We start from the raw sequence: 16,895 nt of genomic DNA, 5'->3' as shown, positions 1-16,895 counted from the left end.
AGAGAAGGAAATTAGGAGCTGAACTGAACTGAACTGAACTGAACTCAGCTGAACTGAACTGAACTGAACTCAGCTGAACTGAACTGAACTGAACTGAACTGAATTTCAACGTAAGAGAACAGACCCTTACTTCTTATTCCATTTGTAATCAGTAGTAGAGTATATGGAGTACTTTTTGTAAGAAAAATGGTGAAAATAATTCAAATATTTTCTTGTTTTTTCTCTTAATAATATCATTATAGCATCTAGCATGATTGATACGATAATAATTTATTTTACTATGTACGTCGTACGTTCATATTACAATAATTTATTAATTAAATAGCGTTTGACTTTATACTGACGTAAGTCAAATAATAATCCATTTGCTATCACTAGGGCTTGGAAGTCCTATTTATTGTGTTTTCCGGTCTTATTTTACTATTTCCATCTAATTTTTTATTGTGAGAACTTTTTGAATCGAGTGGGCATGTAGAGTAACTTTCATCATGGGATTACAAAGTTTTGTGTTCCACCATGAATTGAAAATGATCACTCTCATCCTGGCTATACATAATTTGAACCGTCCTCGCTAAATTAAGGCAGGCTTCCTTGAACTCATTTGAGAACGGAGATGTACACGACTTGTACTCCTTATTGAGACACTTCCATGCATCTGAAATCTTTCGACTAACATGCTTCCTCACGATATCATTATCATATGAGCTTATCTTGTGTTCTTTCATGTACCAATCTACGTAGGAACCATCTTCTCCATTTGGACTCTTATCCTACGAAAATCATATCTCAAAAAATTTAATTAAATTGGCATTTGGTCTCAAATAAACGGAGATTCTCGGTTATGTAAAAGAATGTACGTAACTAAAGGTCTGTTCACATTTACTGAACTGAGCTGAACTGAACTGAACTGAAGTAAGCTGAAATGAAAATTTTATGAAAGAGGGAAATTAGGAGCTGAATTAGACTGAACTGATTGGAGCTGAACTGAAATTAAGTAAATGTGAACAAGCCCTAAATTAAGTGTCTCAAAATAAAAGAGTGTATTTTGTCAATTGAAAGACAAACAAGGGACGAAAAAGCCACTTAGGAATTTTATCGTGTTAAAGCAAGAAACTAGTGTGCATACCATATGGTTCCCTGTATCATTCCATAGGCGAAGAATGGTGGCCGTGGAAGATATAATTGAAGGAAGGCTACTTAACTCTTCCAAACTCTTCTTGTTGATTTCTTTGCCGAGAAGGAAAAATGCGTGTGCCATAACTACATGAACTCCAGAATTAACTATCCCGTTGTTTAGATACTCCTCAGCGCTAGGTGAGTATTTGTCGACTCTCCATTTCAACTCAATAAAGTACGCGTTGCATTGCTCTGCCCACTGCATCATTCATATACACTTAATAGCTTATTTTGAATTAATAACCTGGCAATTAAATCGGAATATAAGAATCATCCTACTACTAATTTGTACTGCATCATTAATATAGACTTAATAGCATAGTTTGAATTAATAACTTGGCAATTAAATATGAATATAAGAATCATCTTGCTATTAATTTGTTCAAAAATATGCTTGTGTCACGTAGATAATATAATTAAACTATTAATGTGATAAATGCGATATGGGGATTATTATTGCTCAAGCATCCATTGATATTATTGGTCAAGCTATTTAGCTAGGTAATTGAATTGTACCAATTTCCGTAAGCATTGTTGTGGGTTCCATCCATGCTTTGTTTGAATTTTGGAGCTAAAATCATTTGTGGTCTCCAAAAGAGCCTTGAAGCAAACTTTCATGCAATAGGGTAATTGTGTAACATCAGCGGATTCCCATCTGTATGCAATATTAACATATTGTAAATAGTATGATCAACAATATAATGTACAACAACAATAATAATAATGCCTTATTATACGTTGAAGAAAGTTAAACTATAGCAAAAAAAAATTCATGATATATATGCAAAATATGTTCCATTTTAAATACATTAGGTTTAATTATTGGAAATATTGCAAAAAACCACCTTTGATAAGTAAATTTTTGCATGAAACCACCTTTTTTTTTTTTTTTTTTTTTTTTTTTTTTTTTTTGCAATAACACATCTTAATCAAATTTTTTTTGGGCATTTTGTGAAAAATTACCTTATAAAACATTTTTTTTTTTTTTTGCGAAAAACTACCTAATAAAAAAAATGTTGTAAAAAACTAGCTTATAAAAGGGTAAATGTTGTAAGAGACTACCCATGGTCAAAAAGTCATCGTTGACTTTTATTTTCCGGGTTTGACCACGTCACGTGTCAGTTAAGCAAAAAAAGAGGGAAAGGGTGAATTAAAAGTCACGTGATTGGCACATGATGTGGCAACGCCGGAAAACGAAAGTTAACAGTGACTTTCCGACCAATGGTAGTCTTTTACAACATTTACACTTTTATATGGTAGTTTCTTACAACATTTTTTTTATTAGGTAATTTCTCGCAAAAAAAGTGCTTTCTAAGGTAGTTTTTCACAAAATGTCCTTTTTTTTTTTGCAATGTCACACCTACGATCAGAAAAGAGGCCGGGTTTGACCATGTTTTCCGGCGTTAACCCAACCACGTGCAAGACACGTGACATCTTAAAACCACTTTCCAACTATATATGTCACCCACCAGAACGCCACCTGAGAGAGTGGTTTCGGTGGTGGTGGGGTGGGTAAGACAGTTTCTGTGGGGTGGGTAAGGAGGTTTCGGTGGAGTTCTGATTGTTGGCGTAGTTGGAGAGTGGTTTTAAGAGGTCACGTGCCTCGCGCGTAGTCAGGTAAATGCTGGAAAAAGGGTTAAACCCACTTTTCCAACCAAAGGTGTGTCATTATTGCAAAATTAAAAAAATTGATGAAGGTGTGTCATTGTAAAAATAAAAAATAATAATAAAAAAAAAGGTATTGTTAGAAGGCAATGTGAATGTCAATAATTGATTTGATGTTGCAATGCACATATGAGTCCAACCCTTGTGAACCCATATTGTCTATATGTATGAAATCATTGTACTCTTAGTTGAATACTCATGCTATATATAGAGTGGCATGCAAGAGAAATTTACGAGCAATACTTATCAGTTCCTCTATCTCCTCTTACTCCTTTATTTCTCCGAAATAAAACTTTCTATCAGTAAAATTTTTAACAGGTATGTCATTGCAAAAAAAAATAAAATTTATGAGGTGCGTGGTTTCTTGCAAAAAGTTTCTTATAGAAGTTGGGTTTTTGTAAAATTTCCTAATTATTGAGATCTTGTTTCAGTCAAAATTAGATCACCAAGCTTAAGGTAAAGTTTGAAGCTGGATTAAATTATTCAAGTCGATCAAGTTAGCTTTACATTCATGCATATGGAGTACTCCGTACCTATTAATGGCTTCTGTGAATAGATAGAGTTCATCGTACGTTCCATAACCATCAAATATGTCATCAATCATGTAGCTAAATGATATTGCTTTTGTAAGCTCTAATCTCTCGTCGGACATATCTAGCCCAGGAAGAATTCCCATTGACCACATATAAAACTTTAATGGCTCAATTCTTGCAAAGTGCAATTCCTCCTTTAAATTAAGCTCGTTTACCCATCTAGCAAAATACACAGTTTGTTCTGTAATTAGATAAACATGGTAAATCACTAAAAAAAATTACTTTACTTTCTTGGCAAAATAAGTGAAAATCTTAATTTATTACTCCACTACACATACCCCTTCACTGATCTAAATTTTTTTCTTGTTTAGACATTAACTGTCTCACTCGAAAAAAATAAAAATAAAAAGGGGTTAAAATAAAAAGAACTTTAAAAATGCACATTATTTCTCTATTCAAGGTGCATATATAATTATCATATGAGTTTATCATTAATAACTTTTTTTTTTTATTGAACAACGAAGTTCAAAAGTTATGGGTTTTGAAACTTTTTATGTAAATGGGTTAAGGGTTATTGATGAGTAAAATAAATTGATTATGCAATCATATTCAATGCAGAGGATTCACAGAGAGTTAGAGAGAAGAGAATTTAGAGAGATAAGGATTATGATTAGATTGCTTGAGCTGAGAGATTACAAGCTACCCCCTTATAAGGGAATCTAATAACAACTTATTACAGCTAATCATTCATGCATTGCACCTAAGAAAACCTTTATAGGAAGCAGACAAAATAAGCTAACAGAAAATTATTCCTTGATATTCTGACTTGGCAGCTAACAGTAATTAGTATTAGGAGATAATTATAGTGCTAATCTCATTACTCCCCCTCAAGCTGGTGAGTGATGAAGAGAAGCTCCCAGCTTGGACACATGAGAATTATGAAGCTTGACAGAAAGCACCTTGGTCAGGATATCAGCAATTTGATCAGATGAGGACACCTTGACTGGTTTGATTGTGCCATTTTTAACATGATCACACACAAAGTGACAATCAATCTCAACATGTTTAGTGCGTTCATGTAGAACTGGGTTAGCTGCAATTGCTAAAGCAGCTTGGCTATCACACTTCAGAATTGTTGGAGGTAACCTGTTAAGACCTAGGTCTTTGAGCAAAGCAGTCAACCAAGTAACTTCACAAGTTGTCAAGGCCATAGCCCTGTATTCAGCCTCAGCAGATGATCTTGCAGTGACAGCTTGTTTCTTGACTTTCCAAGAAATTGGAGAATTGCCAAAGAAGATGCAGTAACCAGTTGTGGACTTCCTAGAGAATGGACAACCAGCCCAATCACTGTCACAATAGGCAGTCAGAGTAGCAGCAGAATTTGTAGCAAGAAGTATGCCTCGAGAGATGGTACCCACAAGATACCTCAGCAATCTTTTTGCAGCTTGCATATGAACTGCTGTAGGATGTTGCATGAATTGAGTCAAAATGTGCACTGAATATGCAATATCAGGCCTAGTAATAGTGAGATAAATTAGTTTTCCAACTAATTTCTGATAAGAAGTAGGATCTGGAAGCAAAACACCCTTGTTTGGGGTTAATTTTGTATGACTGTCCATGGGTAGTTGCAGAGGTTTGGAGTGAGTCATACCAAATTCTCTGAGTATATCACTAGTGTATTTCTTCTGAGAGAGAAAGAAACCAGCCTTTGTTCTGTCAATTTCAATCCCAAGAAAGTATCTCACTTGTCCCAAATCCTTCATATGAAAAGCAGAAGATAACATGGACTTGAGATTGTCAATATCAGCTTGATTGTTGCCACAAATCAGTAGATCATCAACATAAACAAGGATTATAGTGATAGAGGAGTCATTGACTCTAAAGAACAAACTGTAATCAGATTTGGATTGAGTGAAGCTCAGCTGCAGAAGAGTGTGAGATAGTTTGTGGAACCATTGTCTTGGTGCTTGTTTAAGGCCATATAAGGCTTTGTTTAATTTGCAGACCAGAGAAGGTTCAGCAACTGGAATCAGACTAGAATCTTCAGTTTGCTGAATTCTGCAACCCAAACCAGTATACCCTTTAGGAAGTTTCATGTATACTTTTTCCATGAGATCACCATGAAGAAATGCATTTGTCACATCCATTTGAATTGCATTCCATTGTTCCTTTGCAGCCATTGCTAGTAAGGTTCTCACAATGGTCATTTTGGCAACTGGAGCAAAAGTCTCAGAATAGTCCACACCAAATTGCTGTCTGCAGCCAAGTATGACAAGCCTGGATTTGTGTCTCTCAATAGAGCCATCTGGGTTATACTTGGTTTTGTACAACCATTTACAGCCAATTGCTGTTTTACCAGGAGGGAGCTGAGTGATTTCCCAAGTGTCATTCTGGTCTAGAGCTTCCAGCTCTTTATTCATTGCTGTAACCCAGTGAGAATGTTTCACAGCATCCTTGAAATAAACAGGATCACTTTCTTTAGTCAGAATTGACATAAAACAGGAAAAATCAGATTTGACAATGGTTTCTGCAAAATTAGAAATATGTGTGGTTTTGACAGGAATCACATAGTCTTTGTGCCAGGTAGGGTCTTTGTGAGGTCTGGATGATTTCCTTAAAGGTGGAGGGGAAGGAACAGGATCATTTTGAGGGGAACTAGAAGAGTGTGGAGATGGTATGAAAGGTGAGCTGGAATTTGTGGAGTTGGTGTGTTGAGAATCATTAGAGCTAGGTGAATGAACTGTTAAGGGAGTTGATGGTGGTGAGATTTCATCATCTGAGGTGTTTTCATAGACAGGAAAATCATCAATAATATTGGTGAGGGAAGGTGTGGGTATAGGTTGCATATAAGAATTCTGGGAATTTTTGTGAAAGGGAAAGATGTGTTCATGGAACAGGACATCTTTAGACACAAAATATTGTTTTGTGATCAAATTTTGCAGCCTGTATCCTTTTTGTGTAGCAGGATACCCTAGAAATACACATGGGACACCTCTAGGTTCAAATTTGTCACTGATATGATCTGGATTGTAAGCAAATGCCATACATCCAAACACCTTTAAGTGACTATAATCAGACACTTTGAGATGCAAACACTCATATGGTGTTTTGTTATCAAGAATAGGTGTTGGAATCCTGTTAGTGAGGTGAACAGCTGTCAATACACACTCACCCCAATATGACAGAGGCAGCCCTGCATGAAGTCTCAGAGCTCTTGACATTTCAAGCACATTTATGTGCTTCCTCTCAACTCTTGCATTTTGTTGAGGTCTTTTCACACAAGATGTCTGATGAATAATTCCCATTTTGGCAAAAAATTTCTAACAAGGTCCATCATGAAATTCTAGAGCATTATCAGATCTTATAACCTTGATAGATTTCCCAAAGTGTGTATGAGCATAGTTATAGAATGATTCAAGGGTGCTCAGAGATTCAGATTTAAATTGACGCAGATATACACCCATGTATTCCTGCTATGATCATCAACAATTGTCAAGAAGTGTCTGTATTTTCCCTTAGTGCTGACTTTGTATGGACCTCATATATCCATATGAATCAGATCAAAGGAAGACTCAGCATGAGATTCACTCAAAGTGTAGGGAAGTTTGGTAAACTTTGCCATGGGACATGAAACACACACTTGAAGAGGTTGTGATGTGTAAGGTTTAACACAAGAAATGTTCTTCAATTTGGCAATAGAAGCATGGCCCAGCCTATTATGCCATAGAGAAAGAGAGTTTTCAGCCTGCTTTGCAGATTTCATGGCACTCACTTCAAACATTGAGCTAGAATTTTGATCTTCAGACTTTGTCAGAGAATTAACAAGATAGTATAGACCATTTCTCATCTCACCCCTGCCTTTAACACTCTGAGTGTTAGTGTCAATAATTACACAGTGTGTAGGAAACACTAGTGGAAAAATTGTCATTTGTAACACCCTATTTGTAACGGGCATGATAAAATCCGTTACGAAAAGTGTAATTGTAACGGGCAAAATATTTGATCGTTACGGAAAAACTTATTTGTAACGGGCAAACAAATGTCCGTTACGAATAATTGATAATTGTAACGGGCAGATAAATGCCCGTTACGAATAGTTATTATTTGTATCGGACAAATATAATGCTCGTTACAACTAAATACCTCTCTAGGGTTTAAAACCTTATTCTAGCTGTTCCCACTTCCCCAGTCGCATTTCTTCCTCACTCCTCTTATCTTTCTCTCTCCTCAAATCACTCACTCTCTCTTTCCTCACTCCTCTTCTTCCTCACTCCTCTTCTCTTTCTCTCTCCTCAAATCACTCACTCTCCTCTACTCAGTAGTCAACACTGCTCATTTCTCCTTCTTCTTCACTTTGATTTATTTCCAGATCTCTGCAAAACCCTGTATTAATAACTTTGTTCGTCGATTAATCGCCGAAAATAGCGAATAAATTAGGGAGATCGAGTGATTTGTGCTCCCTCGAAGAATGCTGCTGTTGTTTCTCGGCGGTTGTCGCGGGGCCTGCTAGCGAATTGCTCAAGAAGAATAGGGAGATCGAGGCCGATGAGAGATTGTCTGAGCCCAAAAAGGCGAAGAAGCGTCAACAGCTTTTGGGTGGGGTTGGGTCCGATGAAACTGATGATGGGAAGGTGAAGGATGAGGATGAAATTATGAATATTCTTGGCAAGAATATCAAGTGCTCTTTCTGTATGCAACTCCCTGAACCTCCAATCACTGTAGGTCTCTTTCTCTCTCTACTTGCATTCTAGATTTTGCTTTTATTTCATTTCAATTATAATAATTTCTTTGTTTTATGCCTTTTTTCTGTAATTTTTTGCTGTTATTTGTGTTGAATTCCGGGTTTGCTGTGGTATAATCGTGTTTTTTCGTCATTGTTTTTGTGGGTAAAATTTAGGGGTTTTAATTAAGTACATGGTTGATTTCCTACAATTAATTAATTGTCAGTTTGCATTAATAATTACGGTCATGGAACTGTTGGTGCACAGGTTCCGTTGAGTGTTGGATTGGCTTTTTGCTCAGAAGTATAATAAGGAAGATACTTTAAGTTTTGCTTTGTATGGTGATGGTGCTGCTAATCAAGCACAATTGTTTGAGGCTTTGAATATGGCTGCGCTTTGGGATCTACCTGCTATTTTGGTTTGTGAAAATAATCATTGTAAGTCAATTTTTTTTCATTCATTTTATAATTGTGTTTTTTTTTTCTTGGTTTGGTTCATTTTCTTGATTTGGGTTGTTTGATAATATATGGGTTTTAGGTGTATTGTTTGTCTAAATTGGTGTGCGTAATTGATATAATTTATTTTTTTGTTTGATGTTTTGATTTTGTGCGAATTTGGTATGATTTGTGGGAATTTTGAAAGAGAAGAGATCTTGGATGATGGTTTGTGTTGTAATTGAGACAAAGATTAGATCTTCCAATGTGTTCTACACTGTCAGTAGCTAAATATGGGTAATATTTATATGTATATTAAGATATAAAGCAAAACCTTATCTTTTCTTATTATAGTATTTGGTTAGATATTTGAGTATGTACATTAGTTTAGTAAGGTCACCTGTGGCTCTTGCCCTGTGAATCAAGGTGGCTGCAATCTACTACGAGCTATGATAGAAAAAAATTTGGTTCATTGGACGCTAGGATGTGAATTTGTCTGTTGGAGCAATTAAATGAAGACTGGATTATATTTCATTTTTGGTTGAGTAAATTCTATTTAGTCTTCAGTTAAGATTTGTTCGAAATTAACACCACCCTAAAATTACGACTCTACGAGGCTATGCCTAGTGATTAGTTGTTTTGGTGGGGATTATAATTAGCTTCACAAATTCTATCTAGTCTTGATTTGGGTTATTTGCTAATTTACTGGGTTTTTTCGGTGTGTTATGTTTCTGAATTGTTGTGCATTGCTGCTATTTATGGTTGTGTTGGATAATTTGATTCCGTATGATATTGCTTATGATGAGGGTAAAATTTAGATGTTTTTTTCCAGTATGTTCTGAGCAAAATATCTAAAAAAACTTAGAATCTCTTTTTTGCCTGCCTGCCTGTCCCAAAATTTGCTTGTGGTCATTTGTTATGCCATTTGATGATATGTTCTCTTATCAATTCGTGAATCTTGAATCACAGAGGGGGTCGTGATTTGAGTGGAAATAAGCGTACAAGCAAGTATCAGACACATGATCAGACATTTACTAGTGGAAATGAAGCGCCTATATTGAGTTGCAGACTAGGATACCCTGTTCGTGTTGTTAGGTAAATTACCAGTACTTGATAGTTAATTCTATTGTATGAGCTTAGCTTAGAAGATTTATTTAGCATCTAGGTCTACAAAGCTCTTTGTAGTTATACACGATGCTTGAGTTTTATCTAGTTTCTTGAAAGCTATCTTCAGTTAAGAGCACATGATCTTTGTTATGCTGCTATATGTTGGTTTGGTTATGATGGTTTTTACTCCTAATTATAGAAATGACATGTGGTTTAAACATCATACAGATCTTTTAAGGAGAAGCGCTCTAACTATGCACCTGAAATTGGGGTTTGATATGATGGTATCTACAAAATTAAGATGGGCAAATTATGCCATAGAGGAAGTGAACAAAAATGGTGAAAGACAACATTGGAATGGTGGAAGACAGCATCGGAATTAAGAATAAAATTGCAGTAACTCGGAAAAGATGGTGGAAGATGTAAATTATTCAACACTAATTTAGAGGATCATCATTTAACTCTTATACTAGTATTAAACTTGTTTTATTATTGTTACAATTGAGATTTGCTTTAGTGGTTTTTTAAGTTTTAGTTACTACTGTAGTTGATTGTATAATAATTGTATACTATATTTGTATAAAATATAAATATCTCTCATTAATTCATAAAATAGTGTGCAAAGCAATCCAGCATTTGCTGGATTTTTTTTTAATCAGATCACACACTATTTGTAACGGGCAGATTTTAAGCCTGTTACAAATAAGTAGGTATTCGTAACGGGCAGAACATGTTCCGTTTTGAATAACCCCGTTATTCGTAACGGACATTTGGATGCCTGTTACAAATAACCTCGTTATTTGTAACGGGCATTTCAATTGTCCGTTACAAATAACCCAATTATTTGTAACGGACAAACAAGTGACAAATAACATTTGCTATCCGTTATTTGTAACGGATAAGTGCCCGTTACAAATAACATTTGCTATCCGTAACGGCAGCATACGTAACGGCCGTTGCCCGTTACGGATGGGCTGCTTTTGCCCTATACGGATAGGATTTTTTCCACTAGTGAAAGAATTGTACCTGACACTGATTATAGGAAATCAATTTCTGAACTGACAGCAAATTATGCTTGAATGTTGGTACACAAAGGACATTTTTCAGTTTGAGGCCAAGATCAAGAGATATAGTCCCTGTATGAGAAATTGCAGCTTTCTCAGCTGTAGGGAGATTGATTTTCTCATTTGTTAGCACTCTGCTAGATTTATCCAGCAAGTGTAAATGAGGTGTCATGTGATCTGAAGCCCTAGAATCTATAATCCATTCTTCTGAGCTTACAGTCACATTACATGAGATCATTCCTGAGAAATGATCCAGTTCTTCATCTGTCTCAGAGCCCTTGGGTTGAGGCATGAGCTTGGGCATTAGTTTGGCTAATTGTTCAAGCTGCTGAGGTGTGAACAGCAGACCTGCACCATCAGCACTTGACTGAGCTGTAGCAGCCATCTTAATGCTACCAGATCTACCAGGTCTCACCCCTGGTTTCCACTTTTGCTGAGCACCAGCATAGGGTCTATTTGCAGGAGTTGTACTGTTATATTTTGAATGCCAGGAAGGGTAACCAACCACAGTCCAGCAGACATCACTTTTGTGACCTTTCAGACCACAAGCAGAGCATACAGGGACTCTGTTTGAACTGTTAGATTTGCTGTAGAGAGCCATGGTGTCATGACTAGACTTGTTTGTACTCAGCAGCTCTCTCTGAGCTTCCTCCTGCTGTAGAGCAACAGCTGCTGTCTCTACAGAAGGGAGAGGTGTCTGAAGTAACAGATGACTTCTCTGAGCATTATATATATCATCAAGACCATTTAAAAACTGGAAAAGCTTAGCTTCTTCTCTTTGTGATTCAATAGCACTTAGCAGATTTCTAACCTCAGGGGTGGGATCAGTAACAATAGGAAGCATATTCATAGAGTCTAGCTCTTCCCAAATAGCATTCATACAAGTATAATATTCATTCACAGGCATAGAATCTTGTTTTGTTTCAAATAATTCCCTGCTAAGCTTATATTTTCTAGAACCATTAGTTAATGAGAACCTTTTTTCCAGATTCAACCATATTTCCTTAGCAGATGTCATAAACATAACAGATTTTTTTACAGTAGGAGATAGATTATTTGTGATCCAGGCAATTACCATGTCATTGCATGTATTCCAGAGCTCAGCCTTGATTTCATCATCAGTTGACTTGAGCACAGTTCCCAGAACAAATCCCAGCTTACGTTTTGATGAGAGATTAATCTCCATTGATCTTCTCCATGATCTGTAATCAGTGGATCCCTGAAGTTTATCCACTTGAACAGATGTTGCACTATCAGAAAGGATGAAGAAAAAGAGGATTTAACATATCCTGGAAGGAAATACGTCCTCCAGCCATTGCAAAGAATAGAAGAATAGAAGAAAAGAAGGAAGAATGAAGAGAAGAATGAGTAGAAGAAGGATGAAGAGAAGCAGAATTAAGAAGAGAAGAGATTTTTAGAATCGAGAAGAAATATCAGAATCCAGCACTACATTGAATGCTCTGATACCATGATGAGTAAAATAAATTGATTATGCAATCATATTCAATGTAGAGGATTCACAGAGAGTTAGAGAGAAGAGAATTTAGAGAGATAAGGATTGTGATTAGATTGCTTGAGCTGAGAGATTACAAGGTACCCCCTTATAAGGGAATCTAATAATAACTTATTACAGCTAATCATTCATGCATTGCACCTAAGAAAACCGTTATAGGAATCAGACAAAATAAGCTAACAGAAAATTATTCCTTGATATTCTGACTTGGCAGCTAACAGTAATTAGTATTAGGAGATAATTATAGTGCTAATCTCATTAGTTATGCATTTGGCCTTGATTAACAGTAACATTCTTCATTCTCATCCTTCACAGCTCATTTATAAATGTGCCTTTTCTTTCATAACATACGTTGATATTTGCTGTACTTTATTTATTTCTATAAATTCATATGGGCCAATGGGCCATGACAAAATTTTGACGGTCTCCATCAAATGCATGGTAGTGATACCAAAACAAAAACTTAATAAAGGCAATTGCTCACAAATTTTGAAGTAAAAAATAGTTATTCACAAAATTAATAATTTAACTTATAAGTACTCAACAGGAGTGGTTGTTAACATAATTTCCTATCAATAAAAAAAGAGGACAGTTTTGCAATGGCTACAATGAAATTGTAGTCACCACAAAAATGAAATCTTCACCCTTGATTATCATTATGTAAATTCGGACCGTTGATTTAAGTTGACCATAAAAATACCTAAAAAATTAAATATCTTTAATTGTTTTCCTTAATTCTTTACACAGTAAACTACTCCATTGATGATTTTCTCCAAAAAAAAAAGTATGAATAACAAAATAATCCACTTAATTAACATGAAATCCATCAATTAACTAGTGCAAGGATGAAAGGAAGAATTATGTAGAGCAATAATTAAATATTATGAACGGTATATTATCCATGTAGTTCATATAAAACTATCCAATCTATAAAATTTAATTGTATTCTTTTTTTCAAGGTTAGTCACCAATTTTCCATTGATTTAAATTGGTCATACTTTAATCTAATCCAATCCATGATAATTGCTCCTCCATATACCTTTTTAAATGAGATTTAGGCTGAAGGTTGAATGCTTGGAACTGCATCAATGGTAGCGAGACAAGCGGTTATGTTTTCAGTTTTTTTTATTTTTTTTTAAATAAATAAATTTTTAAATATTTATAATTTAGAAGTCAAATATAAATATTTAAAAATTAAACGGTTGAGATTAAAAGTAGTTACAATGGCTACATTTTTTATGTAGCCATTGAATAGTCAAAAGAACATAACTAAAGAACATAGATTGTTTAATTAACTGGGTATGCATCGACTAATTTGCACTTAAATGCAGCACATATATATGCACAAAAATCAAATTTCATTGTTTGTTTATGCTCAAATTAGTAATCACAAGTCATTATATTATATACAAGCTAAGGGTATTAACTTATTTTAAACTTAGTAGAAGTTACATTCATCTTAAATGATACTTACATTGGTTAATCAATTATTTAATATTATATGCTCTTCAAAATTATCTATATATATATACTACCTCCGTTACAAGTTATGTGCAACGATCAGACATTTTCCCTCTTTGCTTTATGTCAAATCGTTGCACATAACCTGTAACGGAGGTAGTATTATATTTCCTATTATTTAGGGTTTGTTCACATTTACTGAATTGAGCTGAACTGAACTGATTGGAGCTGAACTGAACTGAACTGAAGAGAGATGAAATGAATATTTTACTCTATGAGAGAAGGAAATTAGGAGTTGAACTGAACTAAACTGATTAGAGTTGAACTGAATAGAAATTAAGCTGAAGTGAACAGACCCTAATTGTACTATTTTATTAACGTTCTGATTGTTGTGAAATAATATTATAGTCTCAATCAAATCATCACTTCAACTTTTGCTTTATTTTTAAAAATTTGGGCATGTACCTTGTATTATAATGCTACGTACCTTATAGATGGAAATTGATTTTGGCACACCATTTATTGATTTTGGCACACCCCTATGTGAGAAGAGCATAGAAAACTGTGCTCTCACATAAGGGTGTGCCAAAATCAATTGGGGGTGTGCCAAAATCATTTCCCCTTATAGATATTAGACATACATCTAATTTATGATATTTAATTATGTATCATACCTCGAAACTTGAGTTAGTTCCAATTGTTGTGAGATTTGAGCCAAGTTGACGTCGATTCTTGCTAGATCGTGTACCTCGTTTATCCAATCGTTGATATGATTGGAATCGTGGAGAAACATTAGGGATGATTTGAAATAAGGAAGAAAATTTTTGGCCATTAGTCTTGGCAAGCTTTTATGACATGGATAACGAAGTGTGTTTCCTATTACCATACCATCATATTGTTCAACATTCTTCAATGAGGCCTTCAATAGTTTGCGACTAAATTTATTTGCGTCATCAAGGATATAGTCACTTCTAGTGCTAAATTGAGACGCTTCAAATAGACTCATCAACCCTTTTATGTCTTTTGCAAGTTCTTGATTAAAATTCCCATTTTCATCCTTGAATTTTGCCAAAGCATCTACATTGGGGATTAAAAAATGGATAAGATAAGCTAGCGATATAATTTGGTTACGTAGTATATTTGATTTGTGCGCAATATATATAAGAACAAAAAAAACAAAAAAAACAAAAAAAAAAAAAAGAAGAAGATCGTATAGAGATGAAAAGCTAGCATACAAAAGGTTGTCACAATAGTTTAAACCTTGATCCTATATATAAAATTAAATTAATTAAATACCTGAAGATACATAGTATCCTTGTTGACTCAACAGGCGAAAGCGAAGAGCTAGATCATGAAGATTATCAATACCTTCTCCGATTGTACTATAATATAAATAATAATGCTTTTCTAAAGTAGCACCGATTTCATCTCGAAAATAATATTCAAGACCTATTCGTTGTATAGCATCAATTATAACCAATTTTTCTATATCACCATATTTTTTGCTTGCCATTATTTTCTTAATTTTTTTCACCAACTCTTCAAGCTGACTTTCATCCTGAAAAAAGAAAATGATTGAATATTTAACTATATACGTCATAAACACTAGGCAAAAATATATCCATTTTCACTATAATAAATAAGATAAAAAAGGGTGATTACTTAGGTGCAAATTTTGCCTTATTAAGCAAAGAGGGAGATTTTTAAAATCGCCCTCAAGTCGCCCAATAAGTTTCGAAGGGCGGCAACTACAATCTTCCGTCCTCTTTGTTAATTAATGATCAAAGAAGGCAATAAATTCTGATCAAAGACGGCAAAATATTTTGCCCTCTAAAATCTACTTTAATAGGACAATCAATTCACCCTAATTTATGTAGAATGTATTCCCCTAATGGATAAGCAAAAACAAAAAATGTTGCAAGCTAAGCAAGTGTACTACAATACATACATAGCTAGAAATTGAAGAAAATAAACCGACCAATCGTTCTTTTTTATTTGAAATCTTCGGTTTGACAAAATAGAAAATTTAATGAAATAGGTTTTTTTAATTTTCTATATAAGAAAAAACGTATTTGTGTAAGATTCTCAATATCCATTTTTTTTTTCAAAGTACCGTACCAATTATGTCTTGATGAAGTATAAAATGTGCAGTATGTGTGTATAAAATTGTGTAAAAACACAAATGAAATAAACAAACAAAGGAAGTACTAAACATACATGCGTTAAATATGTATTAAATGAAGACTCAACTGTAGAGGAGATTTGATCATCGACGAAGCTGTCCTTTGAAATGGCATGCACAATACAACGAATATCTTTTTTGAATCCCTTATTTTTTATATTACTCATATTTCTCATTGAATTATTAGTAGAGATGACAACAGACGAAGCATCCATGGATATTCGAGTATCCTTGTTCGTGAGGAACGACGACAAAGGAAACACGTTGAGCGGAAGTGCACCATAAGCAACCATAGTGTGGAGTTGTCTTTCTTCGTACTTCCAACAACTAACTATGATATTTATAACGTGATCGATCTTATAACCTATGGTTATGCAGGCATTATAGAAGCGATATGGTTGGCCTAGTTCCTCTTTAATATTTATTGATTGAAAAGCTTATAAATGATCGTCCTTAATTAGCTAAACTAATAAACTTAAGATTTCTAATATGCTTTTGGCAATACAAAGGTACGTACAGCTGTAGTGTAACAATTTTTTTTTTTTTTTTTTTTAGGGTAAGATGAAGGGTCCTACCAGACTATTATGTTAGCGGACTAGACAATTAAAGAGAGTCTAGAGAAGGTAAGAGAATCTTACCCCCCCTGATCGTAACTAATAGAGATTGAAAAGGTTAGAAGTTATTGATGAATCTTAACTTATCGTACAAAAAATATACCCATGATATTTTTGTAAGTATATAATGGTCATTTTATGTTAACCATTAAATGTTAAGGGTATCCTTTACGAGTATATACTATTACAAACATAGTTCTTACATATTACATAGTATCATTATTGGTATGTAGTACATTTTTTTTAAAACCACTGGTATGTAGTACATATATAAAGTACTATTTACATACAAGTACATCCCTTTTGACCATTTAGATTTTTATTCACTGTTATACAAGTACATCCCTTTTGACCATTATTAGGTATGGTGATGAAGTGAGCATTAATCACTTAATCAGTATGATTAATTTACCCCGCTCTATGGT

The 16,895-nt window shown here is 34.5% G+C and overlaps 1 protein-coding gene and 1 long non-coding RNA gene across 2 annotated transcripts; one reads left to right on the top strand and one right to left on the bottom strand.

Moving 5' to 3' along the window:
* Positions 1-494: 494 nt before the first annotated feature.
* On the bottom strand, positions 495-16,149 carry LOC145610994 ((3S,6E)-nerolidol synthase 1-like). Its single transcript, XM_081666243.1, has 7 exons — positions 15,892-16,149; positions 14,971-15,232; positions 14,349-14,751; positions 3,375-3,593; positions 1,693-1,831; positions 1,127-1,375; positions 495-770 (listed from the first exon to the last, which is right to left on the bottom strand). Exons 1-7 carry the CDS (start codon positions 16,147-16,149, stop codon positions 495-497), a joined length of 1,806 nt encoding a protein of 601 aa, XP_081522369.1.
* LOC145610260 (uncharacterized) lies at positions 7,954-9,623 on the top strand. The gene is made up of 3 exons (XR_014106258.1): positions 7,954-8,092; positions 8,363-8,532; positions 9,499-9,623. It is a non-coding gene; the product is annotated as an uncharacterized LOC145610260 (long non-coding RNA).
* Positions 16,150-16,895: the final 746 nt, after the last annotated feature.

The sequence above is a fragment of the Chenopodium album genome, chromosome 24 (genome assembly GCF_948465745.1).
Source record: "Chenopodium album chromosome 24, dcCheAlbu1.1, whole genome shotgun sequence".
NCBI lineage: Eukaryota > Viridiplantae > Streptophyta > Magnoliopsida > Caryophyllales > Amaranthaceae > Chenopodium > Chenopodium album.
Note: the sequence above shows the minus strand (reverse complement) of the source record. Positions and strands in the feature narration are given on the sequence as shown.